The sequence below is a fragment of the Anabrus simplex genome, chromosome 1 (assembly GCF_040414725.1).
Source record: "Anabrus simplex isolate iqAnaSimp1 chromosome 1, ASM4041472v1, whole genome shotgun sequence".
NCBI lineage: Eukaryota > Metazoa > Arthropoda > Insecta > Orthoptera > Tettigoniidae > Anabrus > Anabrus simplex.
The window spans coordinates 586463883-586484748 of NC_090265.1; the positions used below are offsets into that span (position 1 = coordinate 586463883).

At 39.2% G+C, this 20866-nt stretch overlaps 1 protein-coding gene across 2 annotated transcripts in view; it reads left to right on the plus strand.

Annotated features, from left to right (window-relative positions):
- Positions 1–20866, plus strand: part of Nup154 (nuclear pore complex protein Nup154) — a 324740-nt gene that overhangs the window by 84354 nt on the left and 219520 nt on the right. For both annotated transcript variants that reach the window (XM_067144924.2, XM_067144923.2), the window contains exon 10: positions 1203–1503. In XM_067144924.2, coding sequence (XP_067001025.2) covers positions 1203–1503 — 301 coding nt within the window. The remainder of the gene's footprint in view (positions 1–1202; positions 1504–20866) is intronic.

The following is a 20866-nucleotide window of genomic DNA, read 5'->3' on the forward strand; positions in this document are numbered from 1 at the left end:
CATGCACCATGAACACAAGTGATTTCACAGAATTACATACTATTGCCTTGGAGAAATAGTATACAATTTATTGAACCATTTTATTAGAACTTTAAATTTTATCCAAGAAGAAGATCTAGTTTTAATCTCAGACTACATTATTTTAATATGACCAATGATAGTGCTCCTTTGACATTTTTTATCATGAGTTTATCAAATGTTATCCATTTCACAATATATGTACCAGTATTTTAGATAATCAGTTACAAGGCTAATTTTCTAGCTTCTTTTTTAGTGCTCAAGTGTATTATACCAAGCTCGATAGCTGCAGTCGCTTAAGTGCGGCCAGTATCCAGTATTCAGGAGATAGTAGGTTCAAACCCCACTGTCAGCAGCCTTGAAGATGGTTTTCCGTGTTTTCCTGTTTGATCACCAAACTGTGCAATCAATCTCTGGCAAATTTCCGCTGCTGTAACTCCTCCACGAGCAAGAAATTTTATAATTATGAGTTGTGCAGTGGAGGGCTGCATCTGTTGCTCCAACATCGTGAGCGTTACTGACGAAACGGTGGGAAATATCTAACAGCACGTTCTCCCCACTCCTACTGGTCCTGCCTAAGCATAGCATAAGCACGGTCCAGTTCTAGCAACTGTTGATGCTCACCAACAAAAATCCTGTTTATATTTGATCGACCTTCGTAATTAAGAAAAAGTTAGTTGCCTCTTGTCTTGTCTGTTCATATGGCCTCAGATGGTTGTAGTTAGCCTCTTCCATCTTATCAGCTGGCAAACATCATCTTCCATCAATCTTCTCCACGTCTCTTGTACCTCTGCTCTTTTTTTTATTTTATTTTTTATTAACCAACAGGATGATATCATCTGCAAACAGGGTGCCAGGTCTCTGAATCCCTCAGGTATATCATCCTTTATTAGGAGAAAGACATATGGATTCGGTGATGATCCCTGGTGCAAACTTCCTTGTGCTGGTATACATTTCGTCATGCCACCACTTTTCTTTACATGTGCCATAGTCTAGTCATGTACGTCATGCATCAGGTACACAGACTTTTCTGGTACTTCCTTTGGTCTCATATACCTCTAAGCTTCTTGAATGAAGATGATATTTTTCCTGTATGTATATATATATATATATATATATATATATATATATATATATATATATTACTTATTATACCAAATTATCTTGTATGTCATTATTTACAGGGCGTTGAAATTCTAATGAAACTCAGACCTGTGGACATGTTAAGGCAGCTTCTAGTAGAGAATCAAGGCCCAGAAAGTAAAGCAATTAAGGCATATTTCAAGGAGCAGAGAGAAGATCAAGCTTGTGCCACTTGTCTTATTCTGGCTTGTCTGGAGAGTACTCAGAACATTCAACTTGCAGAGTGGGCTACAAGAGCTATCTTCCTGTATGGTGCAGACCCTGTGCTTCCTGCTGAGAACCCACTTCCACCACCTGCAGTGGGACCATCACCTACACCTCATCAGTATTCTATGCATGGAGGTATTGTACTATTTATTATTAATGTAATTTATGCACTGTTTGGGTGTGTCAACATTGTAGGATAATCCATTTGTTGTGAACCTCCTTGGCATATGAAGCCCCTACGTGTTTCTTTAATTTGGCTGTTATTTCCGTTGTATCTTAAAATGTAAATCATCCAACATTCTTAATATAACTATATGAACTTACAAGGTAAACAGTACACATCGTTGAACATTCTAGAATGCTTCGTACAAACATGCCTGTGAACGTACATAATGCTTTACCAACATTAATATAACTTAAAAGCATACAGCAAGAATACAGTGAACATTTTATCATACAGTAGAAGTCCGCTATAGCAAGTACGGCACATAACGAGAACGCCGTTATAACGTTAACTATTGTCCGTCCCTTCAAAATTCCTATATTGAACTGTGTATTATCCTTCGGTTACAGCGAGAGCCCAATCACTGATGCATCCGTTATTACGAGCGATTTTGCGCGCTCGATATTTTCCATTGCCGATATTTATGCACACAGTCATTGTACTGCATGTGATCGATCATCTTCGGTACCAAATCGTTTTCTCGCTATGCCCACCAGCGAGCTCTCTCATCGACATTCGAAGGCAATGTCGGAGTCTATTAGTAATAACCGTCAACTTCTCTTACGCAAGGAAAGTGAAAGAAGAGAACATGTTTTCGTAATAAATGCGTAAGTAACGTGTCCGATAACCGCTATTAACTCGTTAAAGATAAACGCTGTATAAACGATCGCTTAATTTTAATGCTAAATACCGCAATTACGTAAGAATGAGATAGGCCTACACCTCAAGATATGGCAGAGTGCGTCGTTGATTACGAGGTTAGTTTATATTTTCTCGCGTACCGTAAATTACGGAAAGGCTATCATCGTGACAATTTATAGCGAGAAGGTTATAGTTTCTCTACTGGCACTTCAAGTATGTTTTCATCATACATACAGTATACAGATAAGTTAGGATAGGTGACGCTATTTGAATAACAAATCTGAAACGTTTGCCACAAAATGAGATCGATCATCTTCGGTATGTTATAATTTTCGATCTATGTGCATTTGCGAGCTCTCTCGTCAACATTCGAAGGCGTTATTGAAGTCGATTAGTAATACCCGTCGACTGCTGTTCTCTAAAGAAAATTTGAGACGAAAGAGGATAAGTTTTTGTAATAAATGCGTAAATAACGCGGCTGATAGCAGTTGTTAACTTGTTAAAAATAAAGTCTGAAGTAAATGATCGCTTAATTTTAATGGTATACCGTATACTGAAATTAAGTAAGAATGTGATACACCTCAAGATATGCAGTGTACATCACTGATTTCAGAGGATAATTATATTTCTTCGCGTCTAGTTAAATTTCGGAAAGCTATTCCCATGTCAATTTTAGCGAGGAGGTTATCATTTCTCTATATGTGTTTCTAATAGGTTTTCATGATACATATACGTTTAAGTTAGGTGATGCCGTTTGAAGAAGTAAACTGAAATGTTTGCCACAGAAGCCTATGGAGTGATACCGTATTTCTCCGAATCCAAGACAACTTTTTTTTTCTGAGAATCTCGTGAAAAATCAAGCAAAGTTCGCTTTGCATTCGCGGCCTAATAGTAATGAACCCCACTGGCAACTACGGTACCGTAGTAACCACGCTGTTTTTTTCTTCATCACCCCCCTCCCACACCAAAAACTCGTTGACAAACGACCGCCTCTTTATCATACATCGCTAGCCGCGGCGACCGGTTGTACAATGCCTTTGTGTAATGAAATAGTGAAGAGAGAATGACATTCTATTATCCTCTAAAAAAAAAAAAATTAAAAAAAAAATTTCTCAAATCTGCAGAATGGTATTAAAACATGCGAGACTTTGAATTCTTAGAAAGGCCATGGCTACTCAGTAGCAGAGTTATAACGCGTCTGCTGTACCCGGCGCTTAGTAAAATTAAGTTTTATAGACAGCAGGAATATTTTCATGATGAATCGCCATATTGTAAAGATACGTGGAACAGGTATTGCCGACAAATTTTCAATGGGTTCTCGTCGATGTTATGATGCCAATTTTAAGTTAACGGCTATTAAACACTCGGAAATGTATAATAATTGTGCAGCCGCAAGAAAATACGGCATAGGCCTAACTAAAGCCAATATTCGGCGTTGCCGTGAAGACAAAGATAGCTTAAAAATGCGTACTGCATAAAAAATGTATTCAGTGGCCCGCAACGAGGACGCTTTAAAGAAGTCGAAGATGAAATTGTGAGGTATGTGCACAAAAATGCAAGGGCAGTATTGCCATACCGTGGCGCAATAAACTATTTCGTTGACTTTCAAAGTCCGCGATTAAGACCTATTTGTACATCGTTAGGCACTGAAGTTGGCCGAATCCAGCAAGCAAGACGTGAGTGTAGTGCCTGGGTAAAACGTAAACGTAAACTCGTGTCCTCATCCTGAGGTGGTGCAGCTCTTTTCAGGCACACCCCCATTGGAGGTGAGCTGCATGTACCATTTCAACCACATACCAGCCCTCCTGCCAGTTTTAAATTCCTGGCAGTACCGGGAATCGAACCCGGGCCCCCGAGGACGGCAGCTAATAACACTAACCGTTACGCTACGGAGGCGGACAGTGCCTGGGTGAAAGTGACAGTTTTATAGTAAGCAAGAATATTCTCCTGATGGATCGTCGTATTGTAGAGACGCGTGGAATGTGTATTGCCGGCAAACTTTCAACGAGTTCCCTTTGATATTATGATGCCAATTTTAAGTTAATGGTTATTAAACCCGCTGAAATAAAGCATAATTGTACGGCCGCAAAAAAAATACGGCATAACTAAAGCCAATGCTCGGCGTCTACAAATAGTCTAAAATGCGTAATGTAGTGTATAAGAAAGACATTTATATGATTTTACAAAGTACTTTTTAAGCGTGATTAAAATTTTTTGATAAAAAAAGTAGGGGTTGTCTTGGATTTGGAGAAATGCGGTAATATATATTTTTCAGAATGAAATTAAGCACATGCTTTCACGTAGTATCAGATTTCGAAAAACACACAAGTAACCTTAGTGTGGATATTATCCACGAAAACGCAAGTTTTGAACAAACTGATTGCTATATCATACTGATTTTAATGTGCATGGGGGTTTTCCCGGCTTTTACAAAAATATCTGATATAACGACAATCCGCTATAGCGAGTAATTTTTTCGCCATTATAAATTCTTGCTATAACGGACTTCTACTGTATTTTAATGTATTATATGTTATTAGTTTTTATAACATCCATATCCTAGAATGTTCTAGAATTCTTAGTACAAACATACCAATGAATGTATGCAACGATTCACCAATATGAACTAAACTTCAACGTGTACCTCAAAAATACTATAAACATTTTAAGTGTAGAAATTGTATTTCACCAAATTATCTATTACTCACGAACAGTACACCAGAATTTTATGTAACATATACATGTCATAGAATACCGACGCTTGTTTTTTAAACCAGAAGACTCATCATATCAATGTATATTTTATACATTGTATATTTTAATATTATCACTCATATCATGTGACATTCTTCATTAGATTTAGTTATGTTTTAAATTATATATTAAGTTAGCTTTAGATCTCATGACCAGCTGAGGATGACCTCTGTGAAGGTCGAAACCGGTACTGCATAGTAACAAGACATAATAAAGTATTGATTAGGTGGACTGTACCCATTCTTTGTGATTGTAATACCAAGTATCAATACAGACATGAAACTGATAGATTATAATTAGTGAAATGTGTTGGCCTCATTCAGGAACGAGTGTAGTCAGTTTTCATGTATACTATTCCGGTAATGACGATCATCGCCACCTCAATGGCGTCAGTTCCTTATACACAGAGGCATCAGTAAATCTGTGAAAATATTTGTTCGAATATCAGGTAGAGTATGTTTACTACAGCTTAATGCATGATGAATTGTGGTGAATACCATCCAAGTATAAGCTTCAACATGTGATGTAGAAGATTTTTACACCAAAATTGAAACAGCCCTGGTCATACATCAAATGAGATGCTAGACAATGCGGTATGTGATATAGATATGGATTCCCATAGGGAACCTGAAGTGTCTCATAGTGCATTGGCACTGCCTGTGGCACCAAGTACCCTGTGCAGTGACCTCCACGGTATGCATTAGCCATGTGACTTGGTAGGTGTGCTATTTACCAACTGGTGAGCATACTGGGGCGAAACGCTGGCAACCAGCAATGAATTAGCTGGAAAATTTATAATGTCCAATAACGGACCATTTATATTAGTATTATGCAGAATGTTTTGAGCTGTCAGCGGAGAGTTGGCGTAGAATGACATAAGTAGAAGAATAAGCTTGAGCGGAGCTTTTAAAAGTAGGAAAGATCATAATATGAAGATTGGAGTTCAAGAGGTCAGATTGGGGCAAATATTCATTTATAGGATGAAGAGTAAGGGATTGGAATGAATTATCAAGGGATATGTTCGATAAATTTCCAAGTTTGTTGAAAATATTTTAAAAAAGGCTAGGTATGGGCGACCACCCTAAATGCAGATCATTGATTATTGAACCATCTGAGATAAACATTGTGATGGGCGATTTGAGTGCTAAAGTTGGCCATGGCTGACGGACTGATGTAGTTGGTGACCATGGCTAAAGAACAAGCAATCGCGAGGTGATCGATGGTTTAGATATGCCAGGAGGAGGACCTTATTACAGTATAGCAAACACATATTTACAGCTACATCCACATCACCTCTATACGTTGACCTCAAATGCTGGTAGCAGAGTTAGGAACCAAGTTGATTACATCACAGTCAACTCAGTCCATAACCTGCTGTTTGCTACTATGAATCTCAGGCTGAGGAAATTCCATTTAAAGAGGAGTTTTAGTTGGATTGTGATTCAAAAACTTCAAGATCGAACAATGAACGATGAAGTTCAGACAGTACAACGCATGAAACTTCAAAGTTCAAAACCGTGTGAATGTAAATGATGTTGAAGGCTCGTGGAATCACATCAAATCTGCGATTAATGAGATAAGTAAAATTAGAAGTTGCTGGAGAAAAAGAAAAGCAAGCCCTGGATGACAGAAGGAATTCTGAAGCAGATGGACCGGAGAAGGTCTTTTAAGAACAAAGTTTGTGTGAATTACCAATCGTTTGCAGAATTGTGCAAAGTATAAGCCTTTATTCCCGATCTAGAAAGCCAAGAATAACGGCCGAGAGGATCCGTCATGCTAACCACACGACACCTCGTAATCTGCAGGCCTTCGGGCTGAGCAGCGGTCGCTTGGTAGGCCATGGCCCTTCGAGATTGTTGCGCCATGGGGTTTGGTTTGGTTTTGATAAGCCTTTATTTTTTCTCCTGTTCAATACCTTATTAATGTAATGTATGTAATAAACTTTGCAGAAGTTAATACGACAAGAAAATAAGGAATGCAAGAGAACAACTCTCCGAGGAATGCAACCAAATAGAAAGTGAAACAAGTAACTGGTGCATACAACAGTAAGGGTAGTGGGGTGGTCCTTAACAAGAATGGTGATATCTTATCAGGCACAAAAGAAAAATTGAAGGAATGGCAGGAATATGTACAAAATCTCTTTATGGTGTGGGGATCCATTGGGTATGACTTCAGGTCACGGCTGATAATGATTAAGGGAACTCAGATGCCACAATGGTACCTCACGAACATCCTGCGTCCTCATTTGTTACCTCTCATGCGATAGTATTGTGGTGCCAGTTTTCAACAGGACATTGCTTGTCCGCACACAGCAAGTCTCTCTGAATTGTTTGCGTGATGTTGAAGTACTCCCGTGGTCAGCAAGATCCGCAGATCTGTACCCAATAGAACGTGTGTGAGCAGCTCGGATTTCAACTCCATTCCAGTGCCGGTATCCAGGCTATCAAGGACCATTTACAACAGTTGTGAGCCAGCTTGCCTCAGGAGATGATACAATGACTTTGACACCCTTCCCAACGAAATCAATGCATGCATCCAGGCCAGAGAGGTTGAAGCGTCATACTGGTAATTGGGCTCGTACTGCCAAGTTCTTTGCAAGTTTGACTCTACTTTCTAATCACTAAAATAATATCGCATTCGTTCTCAACATATGAAGTTTCATTTTGCTTCCTCCTTCCCCTTTAGGTGCTTTATTTCTTTTTTTCCAGGCAGTGTGTTAGAAATGTTCTAATTTTCGGAAATACATAGTTCAGAAAGAACAGTGAAAAAATTAGTAGGTTTGGATGGGGAGAAAGAAAAACTAAAACAATTGATTCCATTGCAATGGAGAGGGAAAATCACTGGCAGCTGGAAGACATCATAGCTATGCACGAAGATCATAAAATTGTATTAGCTATACTTAGACTCCGTAATATAGTAAAGTTAAGATAGACAAAGGAATAAAATAGATATGGAAATTAAAGGAGAAGGAAACAAGGGGAAAATTTCAAGAAAATCTGAAAAAGAAAATGAACACCCAAGTAGTATAAAAGAGGAATGATCAAATTTCTAACATTGATTTGTGAAATGTGCAGAAGACACCTGTGGTAGATTATTGGATTAAAGGAAGAAAAGGAGACACCCAGATGGAATGACAAGGAAGAGAAACAAATGGCTTAGGAAAAATCAAGTATATAGAACAGAAGTACAAATGCTTAAAGCTTTGTACAAAAAACAAAAAACAAAAAATTGTTTGTGTAAAGATAAAGATAGGGGAAACGAAACAGTTTGGTGTGGAAAGAGGAATTCAGCTGGGAAGTGTACTCTGTACTTCCTTTTGGTACTCGCATGTAACATTGCAAAATGTGCAAAATAAAACACGTCCATCTGTTATAGAATTAATTGAGGCCACAGAACTAAATACAGATAGAGGATTCCGTGTTTAGTAAATTCACAGAGGCTTCCAGAGTGAACGCTAAAAGTCATAACAGTCTATAATGAAGGGGGGTGGGGGTGGAATAAGAGATTTGTGTTCACCTTAGGTACAATACCGTATGGTACTTGGAGAAGTTATTTCTGTCGGTATTGTGTGGCCTGCTACATTCCAGACCAGTTTAGGGGCAAGGAGACAAGTTGTGGTCAATGTGCACCTGAGATAATGAGAGGCAGACTCCAGCTAACGACATCAGCATGGTAGTGTAAGATGTGTGTTGTGTGAGCTCTGCATTATTATGAAAATGTGATGGTTTTATCGACAAAACAAGAGTGAGAGTGGTGTTGTCTTAAACTGTAAGTTATACTGATTCATCTTCGATAATTATTTCATTTGATCTTGTATGCTCTAAGTCAAATCTAGCCCCGACTAGCGGCGAGGATATGAATTGTGCTGGCTGCCGAAGCCTGTTGCACTCCTCTGGGGTAATGACGGATGAAATGAAGTGATATTGGAGTGTGTTGCTAGAATGAGTACCCGAAGAAAAACCTGCCCCGCCTCCGCTTACTATAAGTCAAATACTGAACTATAATAGCGCATGTTTTTCGTCATAACTTAAAAAAATTAAACATTGGGTTAGTGTTGCCAACAATGAAATCTGGGCAAAGGGTATTTATACAACCAGTGACAGTCAATCCCAAGGAAAGCTAAAATATTTCCAGTGTAGCCATCTATGAAGTTGGGTGCAAAGAGATTTCATACAACCAGTTGCTTTCACTCTCAAGGAATAATAAAATATGTAAAGCTCCATCATCTTTGTGTTGCTAGTCTATATTCTTGGAGCTCAGCGACTATTAACCCCATCTAACAATGGATGTGTGCAATATCTGTAAAAATAAAACATCTAGTAGGTCGAACAAAACTAACAGGATTACGTGTGATTTATGTGATAAAGCACTTTATACAAAGTGTCTAAATTTGCAAAAGGAGGACATTGACAGTTTAGGAAGTACAGCTGCTTGTTGGAAATGTGACATTTGCACTGACAAAAGTAACAGTCTCCCAAAAATCGGGTGTGAGGGGGATACTGCTGGCACTGTGGACAGTAACCAACCTGAAAGAGAGAGTTGTAGTAATAGAACTCTTTACTCAATAAAATTGATGATGAGTAAACTAAGTGAGATACAGGCAAATATCATAACCATGGAGAAGACCCAGAAATCTTAAGAAACAGCTTTTGGAGAAATAAAATATGAACTTGTGGATATGAAGCAGGGAATTGGATCAGTCAAGAATTCTCAGAAAGAAGTTGAGCGTGATCTAGGTAAATCCATAGAAGTGTGCCATGAAAAGTTGCTTGCTTGTTGTTTAAAGGGGCCTATGAAAAGTTGGACCACAGTATCACACAACAACAACGAATGTATTAAGGTGTTACAAGAGGCCCTGGGGATGATCAAGAGTTTGAAGGATGAGAACATAAAACTCAAGAAGGAAAATCTGGAGCTAAAACAGCACATTGAAGACTGTGAACAGTACTCCAGGGTAAATACAATAGAGATTCAAGGCATTCCAACACAAGCTAATGAAAATACAGTGCATTTAGTGAAGGCTGTGGGAAGATCTCTGGACATAAATATTAACGAAGAGGACATTGATCCACGCCATCAGCTGTCAGGTAACCCTAACTACACGTGTAATACTATCACTGTCACATTCTCTCGGAGAGTACATAAAGATGAACTGCTGCGGAAACGCCGTATGAAGATGATGATGATGATAATGCTTGTTTAAGAGGGCCTAACGTATAGGTCATCGACCCCCGCATGAAGAGGAATCTGTCGACTTTGGACTTGGGATTAACCTACAACAATCCAATTTATATCAATGATAGCATTTGCCCTACCAGGAAGCGGCTTCTGGCTCAATGTCGTCAACTTCGTAAGTCATCTAATGTGAAGCATCTTTGGACGAGGAATGGCTGAATCTTCATGAGACAGTGATAATTCACCAGTTGTCAATATTGCCTGTGAGGAAGACATCAGCAAATTCAAGAACTCTGTTAACCTGTTGACGAGTGCTCCTAAGGACATTCAGTAGAGTGCGCACTGCATTTGTCGTTTTAGGTTAGTGCTGAGAACTTAATTGCTTACTGATGTAATATGACATCTGGCAGCGTTTTTGGAACATTTTCAGTTATTTGAATAATGTCGCTGTACAAATCCTAGTTCTGTCTGGTGGTGGTCTCTGACGGAAATGCATATACTCCCTACGGTGTGAGAGTTTGGCGTGCCGTTAGCCTACAGGTTACGGCAGTGTTACGATTGCCACCGATGTGGATAGTTCTTTTTCTTCGCAGATGTTTCTTCTTTTGTAAATTAGAAGTGATGCTATGGAGTTTCTGGACATAAGTGATATTATAGATGAACTAAATAGAGATATTAGTGAAGATGATAATATTTTTAAAAGTTTTAAAATGACAGTGTTTCATCGATCCAAAATGTCTTTTCATGTGTCTCAAAATCTGTCAAAGTTGTAATAAGTAATTTATTGTAATATTATTTTTTTAAATTCTTACCCCCCAGAGGTTGTTTACCGATCAAATATGTACTCGGATGCGGCCAGCATTATTGCACGGCATATGCTGTGCACACTCGTCAAAAGGTTAATATTGTGTAATGTGTTTGTTAGATAATGAATTTATAATTTATTATCAAAACGTATGTGGATTAGGATCTAAAACACACACTTTATATACAGGTATATTGTCTAATAATTTTGATATAATATGTCTGACTGAGACTTGGCTGAATGATGCTTTACATGATTCTGAACTAATTGATAATAGGTTCACTCAACTCTCAATTTACCGTAATCGGATTAACCGTGTTGTAGCTTAACTGTGATTTGGCTTGGGGAAAAAGCAAAACCATTGACAATTGTATGGTCTTGGAAAAAAATCATCCCAGATATTTCTGAAGACGATGGATTTCTCATATTTGATGAAGCCAATACAGTTAGTACAGTGACTGAAGCCGTAAAAACTGTCCCAGGTGGAGAGGAAGTTGACAAAGACAATATTCATCAGTGGTTTGATTGTAACCAGAACGACCAAGATTACGGAGAGCTGATAGACGAACAGTTTGTTGACAAAGTAAAGGGCAGGGAGGGAACAGGAAGTGAAAGTGATGAGAGGGAAACAGCTGCTCGCGCCGCACAAGCACAACAAACAGTTACGCATGGGACTACCTTGGCAAATGTCGAGTCATTGCTGAAGTACATCGAGAGCCAGGATGATGCTGTCGTCACCAAAAAACTTGGTTTTGAGGAACTTGAGAAGCAAAATAAAGGAAGTGTTTCTCGGCGCAAAAGCGGAAAACCATAACTGATTATTTTCAGAACCAGTAAAGTTAGGTAGTGTGAATATTTTTCTTTGACTTATTAGTTTCAACGAAAAGTGCTATTTATTTTTTCACATTTAGTAATTATTAACGTATTGGGTAAGTTAATAAAAAACCAATACAATAGTATCACTTATTATCATTATAACTGTACTTTCAGTACGCCTGTTCTATTTTTAACTTTTTGCGGGTTAACCGCGATTTTACTTGTGCAGGAAGCCTTAACCCTACATTATCCCAATTAATCAGAGTTGAGGGTATAATATATTTTGTAAGGACAGGAATGTTCTGACATGTCGGGAAAGTGTGTGGAGGAAAGGGAACCAGGGAAGAGTGTTATCCAGGAATTAGGTTGAGGCAGATGTTGAGGAAAGTAGAAGAGAGGGAGGAGGGGAAGGAGAAGGTGGTAGTGTTTCACGTTAGTACCAACAACGTAAGGCAAGCTGATATAAGTACCAACATAGTTGGGGATGTGTGGGATCTGGTAAATGCAGCACGGATGAAATTTAAGAAAGCGGAGATTATCAGTGGAATTCTGTGTAGGAGGGATACTGACTGGAGGGTGATTGGGGATTTAAATGAGACTATGGAGTGGGTATGTGGGAAACTGGGAGTGAAATTTCTAGATCCTAATGGGTGGGTAGGAGATAGGGATCTGCGCTCAGATGGCCTTCACTTAAACCGCAGTGGTAGGTATAAGTTAGGAAATTTGTTTGGAAGGGTGATAGGGAGGTACATTCAGGGAAACAGGGTTGTCTAGGGAGCGCTGATAAGGGTACAGAGATCTGGAAGTCAAGTAGGGATGACAAAAAAATGTTAGTGTTGAACTGTAGAAGTATTGTAAAGAAAGGAATAGAATTAAGTAATTTAATAGATATATATTTACCAGATATTGTAATAGGAGTTGAATCACGGCTGAGAAATGATATAATGGAAGCAGAAATTTTTTCACGGAACTGGAGAGTATATCGTAGAGAAAGGATAGGAATGGTGGGAGGGGGAGTATTCATTCTGGTGAAATTTGTAAGCTTCGAAAAAGTTAAGGATGAAAAACATGATATTCTGGGCGTAAGGCTCATTTCTAAAGATAATAGGCAACTTGATGCCTTTGGAGTGTACAGACCGGGAAAGGGTAGTGCTGACACGGATTCGGAATTATTTGATAAGATAATCAGCTATGTGGGAAAGGATATGGAAAGAAATGTGCTTGTAGCGGGGGATCTGAATTTACCAAATATCAGTTGGGAAGGAAATGCAAACGACACGAAGCATGACTAACAAATGGAAAATAAGCTAATATCGGAAGGACAGCTGATTCAGAAAGTGATAGAACCGACTAGAGGGAAAAAGTATCCTGGCCGTGGTGCTGGTAAAACCAGATGAGCTCTATAGGGAAACCGAAGTAATAGATGGCATTAGTGATCATGAAGCTGTTTTTGTCGTTGTAAAAATAAATGTGTTAGAAAGGACGGTCTGAAAAGTATGACTATTAGGCAGTACCATACGGCTGATAAAGCAGTCATGAGGCAGTTTTTAAAAAGTAAATATGATCAGTGGAAAACGGCAAATAAAAATGTAAACAGTCTCTAGGATGGGTTTAAAGCAATTGTTGAGGAACGTAAAAACAGGTTTGTACCTTTAAAGGTGCTAAGAAATGGTAAAGACCCACCTTATTATAATAGAGAAATAAAGAGACTAAGAAGGAGGTGCAGATTGGAAAGAAATAGTCAGAGATGGCTGTGGAAGTAAGGAGAAATTGGAGGAACTTACTAGGAAATTGAATCTAGCAAAGAAGGCAGCTAAGAATACCATAATGACAAGCATAATTGGCAGTCATACAAATTTTAGTGATAAATGGAAGGGTATGTATAGGTATTTTAAGGCAGAAACAGGTTCCAAGAGGGACATTCCAGGAATAATTAATGAACAAGAGGAGTGTGTATGTGAGGATCTTCAAAAGGCAGAAGTATTCAGTCAGCAGTATGCAAAGATTGTTGGTTACAAGGATAATGTCCAGATAGAGAAGGGGACTAATGCTAAAGAATTATTAAAATTCACATATGATAACAATGACATTTACAATAAGATACAAAAGTTGAAAACTAGAAAAGCAGCCGGAATTAATATTTCTGGGGATATACTAAAGACAATGGGTTGGGATATAGTACCATATCTGAAGTACTTATTTGATTATTGTTTGCTTGACGGAGCTATACCAAATGAATGGCGAGTTGCTATAGTAGCCCCTGTGTATAAAGGAAAGGGTGATAGACATAAAGCTGAAAATTACAGGCCAATAAGTTTGACATGCATTGCATGTAAATTTTGGGAAGGCATTCTTTCTGATTATATTAGACATGTTTGTGAAATTAATAACTGGTTCGGTAGAAGGCAGTTCGTTTTAGGAAAGGTTATTCCACTGAAGCTCAACTTGTAGGATTCCAGCAAGATATAGCAGATATCTTGGATTCAGGAGGTCAAATGGACTGTATTGCGATTGACCTGTCTAAAGCATTTGATAGTGTGGATCATGGGAGACTACTGGCTAAAGTGAGTGCAATTGGACTAGACAAAAGAGTGACTGAATGGGTTTCTATATTTCTAGAAAATAGATCTCAGAAAATTAGAGTAGGCAAAGCTTTATCTGACCCTGTAATAATTAAGAGGGGAATTCCTCAGGGCAGTATTATTGGACCTTAATGTTTTCTTATATATAAATGATATGAGTAAAGAAGTGTGGAATCAGAGGTAAGGCTTTTTGCAGATGATGTTATTATGTATAGAGTAATAAATAAGTTACAAGATTGTGAGCAACTGCAACATGACCTCAATAATGTTGTGTGATGGACAGCAGGCAATGGTATGTTGATAAACGGGGTTAAAAGTCAGGTTGTGTGTTTCACAAATAGGAAAAGTCCTCTCAGTTTTAATTACTGCGTTGATGGGGTGAAAGTTCCTTTTGGGGATCATTGTAAGTATCTAGGTGTTAATACACTGACTGACAGAGCAAATGCAACACCAAGAAGGAGTGGTTCGAAAGGGATGAAAGTTGGGGAAAAAACAGAGACGGCACGGACGAATAATTGATGTTTATTTCAAACCGATACGCAGGTTGCACAATGCGCACGGCATCGACTTAGTAGGATGTAGGACCACCGCGAGCGGCGATGCACGCAGAAACACGTCGAGGTACAGAGTCAATAAGAGTGCGGATGGTGTCCTGAGGGATGGTTCTCCATTCTCTGTCAACCATTTGCCATAGTTGGTCGTCCGTACGAGGCTGGGGCAGAGTTTGCAAACGGCGTCCAATGAGATCCCACACGTGTTCGATTGGTGAGAGATCCGGAGAGTACGCTGGCCACGGAAGCATCTGTACACCTCGTAGAGCCTGTTGGGAGATGCGAGCAGTGTGTGGGCTGGCATTATCCTGCTGAAACAGAGCATTGGGCAGTCCGTGAAGGTACGGGAGTGCCACTGGCCGCAGCACATGCTGCACGTAGCGGTGGGCATTTAACGTGCCTTGAATACGCACTAGAGGTGACGTGGAACCATATGCAATAGCGCCCCAAACCATGATGCCGCGTTGTCTAGCGGTAGGACGCTCCACAGTTACTGTCGGATTTGACCTTTCTCCACGCCGACGCCACACTCGTCTGCGGTGACTATCACTGACAGAACAGAAGCGTGACTCATCGGGAACACGACATTCCGCCATTCCCTCATCCAAGTCGCTCTAGCCCGGCACCATGCCAGGCGTGCACGTCTATGCTGTGGAGTCAATGGTAGTCTTCTGAGCGGACGCCGGGAGTGCAGGCCTCCTTCAACCAATCGACGGGAAATTGTTCTGGTCGATATTGGAACAGCCAGGGTGTCTTGCACATGCTGAAGAATGGCGGTTGACGTGGCGTGCAGGGCTGCCACCGCTTGGCGGCGGATGCGCCGATCCTCGCGTGCTGACGTCACTCGGGCTGCGCCTGGACCCCTTGCACGTGCCACATGTCCCTGCGCCAACCCTCTTCGCCACAGGCGCTGCACCGTGGACACATCCCTATGGGTATCGGCTGCGATTTGACAAAGCGACCAACCTGCCCTTCTCAGCCCGATCACCATACCCCTCGTAAAGTCGTCTGTCTGCTGGAAATGCCTCCGTTGACGGCGGCCTGGCATTCTTAGCTATACACGTGTCCTGTGGCACACGACAACACGTTCTACAATGACTGTCGGCTGAGAAATCACGGTACGAATTGGGCCATTCGCCAACGCCGTGTCCCATTTATCGTTCGCTACGTGCGCAGCACAGCGGCACATTTCACATCATGAGCATACCTCAGTGACGTCAGTCTACCCTGCAATTGGCATAAAGTTCTGACCACTCCTTCTTGGTGTTGCATTTGCTCTGTTTGTCAGTGTATAAGGAAAGATCTTCATTGGGGTAATCACATAAATGGGATTGTAAATAAAGGGTACAGATCTCTGCACATGGTTATGAGGGTGTTTAGGGGTTGTAGTAAGGATGTAAAAGGGGGGGCATATAAGTCTTTGGTAAGACCCCAACTAGAGTAGAGTTCCAGTGTATGGCACCCTCACCAGGATTACCTGATTCAAGAACTGGAAAAAATCCAAAGAAAAGCAGCTTGATTTGTTCTGGGTGATTTCCAACAAAAGAGTGGCGTTACAAAAATATTGCAAAGTTTGGGCTGGGAAGAATTGGGAGCAAGAAGACGAGCTGCTCAACTAAGTGGTATGTATATCACAAATATTATTATAATATTTATAGGTCCACCTGTTCAATACAAAACAATATAATCCACTATTTCATGTGGTTAAAATTTATTCATAGTACATAAAAGTCATAGGTACATGTTTCACCCTTTTTTTACGGGCATCATCAGCCTATATCAATCTTAAAAATTCATCTATATGGAATCTTTCTAATCTTATAAACTATAGAGTAAAATGTTGGACAATGATTTCATATAAAATGTTATACTATAACATCTAAAATAAGAATATTGCACAGAAAGTATGTTAAAAATACTGTGAATTGACAGTTTTTGAAGATAACGTGGTTAATCATGAATATTTGAGCGTGTAAAACCAAAATGGATCCTCTTCTTGTACATCATTAGGACTGACGGCCTTGAGTGTAAAAGCACAATCATCCAAGGGGGATGTTTGTTCCATTCCCATGGCACGAGTTCAAGATAGTAAAATCACTGTCAGTTTTTTAAAACAGAAGTGTGAACGTATCAAATATTTTAAAATATGTACGGTTGATTTATCTGAAAGTCGTAGAAGAGAAAATGGGACTTCTTGTGGAGACTTTGCTAATTATAAAATGTTGTGTCAAAGCTAGCTGATGTCAGTGTTTAATTATGTTAGTACGGTAATCAACTGGATCCAAAAGACGGTCAAGTGGGTGTTATTAACCCTGTTGAAACATTTCTTGGAAGAAATGATCAAGTTTTTTCCTGAAATAAAATGTTAAAAGAAGTTAGTTTAATAGAATTGTGCATGAGACTTCCTGTACGTCAAAAATGCCTAAGGTGGTACTTACTCGTACGGTGCGTGTTAAGTATGTTGGGCTGTTCCAGCAATGCTAGCTTGACTGACCTTTCTAGTTCTAGTATTATAATGGTGTGGCTGAGGCAGTGAAGGACATGGGGGGGGGGGGAGGGGTATGGGGGCTGATCCTTGTGCGCAGGTGTTGTTGTTGGAGGGCTGTTAGGAGCAAGATGGGTGGGCCTAACATTTGGCGAGGTGGTGGGAACTTTAGAACAAAATGTTCTAAAAGTCTGTGGGATTGTATTGTTTTGAATTCTCAATGCCTAATAATTTTGGAGTTAGCTCATATAAAGGATTTTTTGCCTCTGTGGCATTAAGATTATGGTCTTTGTTATAGGTTTGGTCTAAAAAGGTTGTAAAGATTTTCTAATTCATTCATAAGTTTTCCTTTGCCTATACATCTTAGAATAGTGAGATCCTTATCAATTGATGTAAACTGGTGTCTTGTTTCACTCATGTGTGACCTAATCGCTGAATATTTGATATGTTTGAAGGCATTGTAATGCTCCATATATCTCGTATAGAAGCTGCGCCCAGTTTGACCAACATAACTAAATCCACACTGAGCGCAAGTTAGTCTGTAAATAGCAGCTTTCGAAAAATGGCTATTTTTATAATTGACTTTACTATGATTAAAAAATATACTTTGATTTTTATTTACTGCTCTGAAAGCAATATTAGTGCCGTATTTCTTCAGTGTGTTCGCAATCTGGTGGATGGCTGGGTTATTGTATGTAAATGTAGCGTAACTAGCTTTTTTAGGTTTATCTGGAATGAGATTCGTGGATAGTATATATTTAACTATTAATTAACCGGTTAATCATTTCAACTTTGAATCCATTGAGTTTAGCCAAGTTCCTCATATAGTTTAATTCAATTTTTAAGTTGTGAGGGGAGAGTAGGATTTTCAAAGCTCTGTGTATTAAATTATAGAATGATGCCTGTTTTTGAGAATTGGGATGTAAAGAGGAATTATTTATGGTTATAGGAGATTGTGTGGGTTTCCTGTAGATTTGACAGTCAAAAGTATTATTGACGCGCGTGATTGTTATATCTAGAAAATTTAAGGACTGTTTAACTTCGTCTTCCTTAGTGAATTTTACATTAGGGTCAATTTTATTTAAATTCTCTAAAACTTTGTTGCTGTTAGTAACATTTTTGTCAATAACCACAATAGTGTCATCCACGAATCTTGGCCATAAACATATACCTTTTATATGTGCTTTGATTTTTGTATGCTGTATTGAATCCATGTAAATGTCAGCCAAGATGCCGGACAAAGGGTCACCCATGGCTAAGCCAGTCTGTTGATAAATCTTTCCATTAAAGAAGAAAAAGTTGTCATTCAATACAAAATTCAAGATCTTCATAAATTCGTCAATTTCCAGCTTACTCAGGCTGCTATGTTTTGAAATACAGTATTGTCATAGATAATTTTGACCATTTCTTTAGTAGGTATATTTGGACACATGTTTATGACATCATAGGAACACATTATGTGGTTAGGTTGCAAGTCAAATTTACTTAAAATATCGCAAAATTTGATTGTATTCTTTAAAGGAAGTTTATTATCAAACTTATAAAACCGTGGATATATTTGGAAACTTTATAGGTAGGGTTTTCAGGCAATTAGTGATTGGACGTACGGGAATGTTGTTCTTATGGATTTTAGGTAGGGCTCTGGCTGCTGGAATGCTGGGGTTCATGTTGATAAGTCTCTGTTGTTCCTGTTCATTAAGAAGGAATGTGCAGTTCTTAATTATAGATTTTAAATTGCATTGTATTCTTACGATAGGATCTTTGCTAACTATTGTATAAATCTTATCTTTAAAAATTTTTGTTGTTTTATTTATGTAACTGTCCTTATCCAATAATACTATAGACCCTCCTTTATCAGCTTTTGTGACTATAGATCATAATGATGTATAAGAAGAGGATGCATTTTGGTTTTAAACGCTCAAATATTCATAATTAACCATGTTATAATCTTCAAAAACTGTTAATTCACAATATTTTTAACATACTTTCTGTGCAATATCCTTTAGAAATCATTATTTTATGAAATCATTGTCCAACATTTTACTCTATAGTTTATAAGATTAGAAAGATTCCATATCGTTGAATTTTTAAGATTGATATAGGCTGATGATGCCCGTAAAAAAAAGGGTGAAACATGTACCTATGACTTTTATGTATTATGTATAAATTTTAACCACATGAAATAGTGGATTATATTGTATTGTATTGAACAGGTGGATCTATAAATATAATATTATTTGTGATATACATCAACTTCAATACGGAACCAAAATGAGAATAGTTACTTGTAAGTGGTATGTTCCGAGCTGTCAGCGGAGAGATGGCATGGAATGACATTAGTAGACGAGTAAGTTTGAGTGGCGTCTTTAAAAGTAGGAAAGATCACAACATGAAGATAAAGTTGAAGTTCAAGAGGATAAATTGGGGCAAATATTCATTTATAGCAAGGGGAGTTGGGATTGGAATAACTTACCAAGGGAGATGTTCAATAAATTTCTTTGAAAAGATTTAAGAAAAGGCTAGGAAAACAACAGATAGGGAATCTGCCACCTGCGTGACTGCCCTAAATGCAGATCAGTATTGGTTGGTTGGTTGGTTGATTGATTGATTGATTGATTGATTGATTGATTGATTGATTGATTGATTGATTGATTGATTGATTGATTGATTGATTGAAAAAATATCCCATCTGGTTTACAAAGGATTCTTCTTCTACAGCTTTTCCCCACACCAGCGGGGTCGCGGGTGCAAACTATGTTGCACATGTGGGTTTGGCCCTGTTTTACGGCCGGATGCCCTTTCTGATGCCAACCCTATATGAAGAGATGTAATCACTATTGCATCTTTCTGTGGTGTGTTGTCTGAATATGAAGAGGAAAGTGTTGGGACAAACACAAACACCCAGTCCCCAGGCCAGAAGAATTAATCAGAGGTGTTTAAAATCCCTGACCCGGACGGGAATCGAACCTGGGATCCTCTGAACCAAAGGCCTCAATGCTGACTATTCAGCCATTGAGTCAGACATCGGGTTTAGAAAGGATATTATAAGTAGTGTAGGTAGCAGGTAGGGACCCTCTTTGGAGGCAGCCCTACTCAGGGAGTGGCGCCCCTGTGTATGTGAGTCCCAGAGCACACTGACCCGGTGTGTAACATCTGATGAGTCCCAGCTCAGGGTTACGAGTGAAGACCTCAACAGCATCTATGGCGGAGAAGGTGGACTTCGGTATGGTGGAGATGGCAGAAGGGGCAAATCTCTAGCATCTGTACTCGAGAGGAGCGGCCATGTTAGGGGTGGTCTAATTTTGAACCTGGCAGTAGGTATAAAATGCCTTTGGGTGTGGCGAGCCCATCGTAACAATAGCCTATATGGATAAAGCAGATATGGTGCTTCAGAGAATGTTAGGGCGTCCCCTACCGAAGAAAGTGGAGAAGAAACATATTTGCCCCTATGCGGCTACAGCTGGA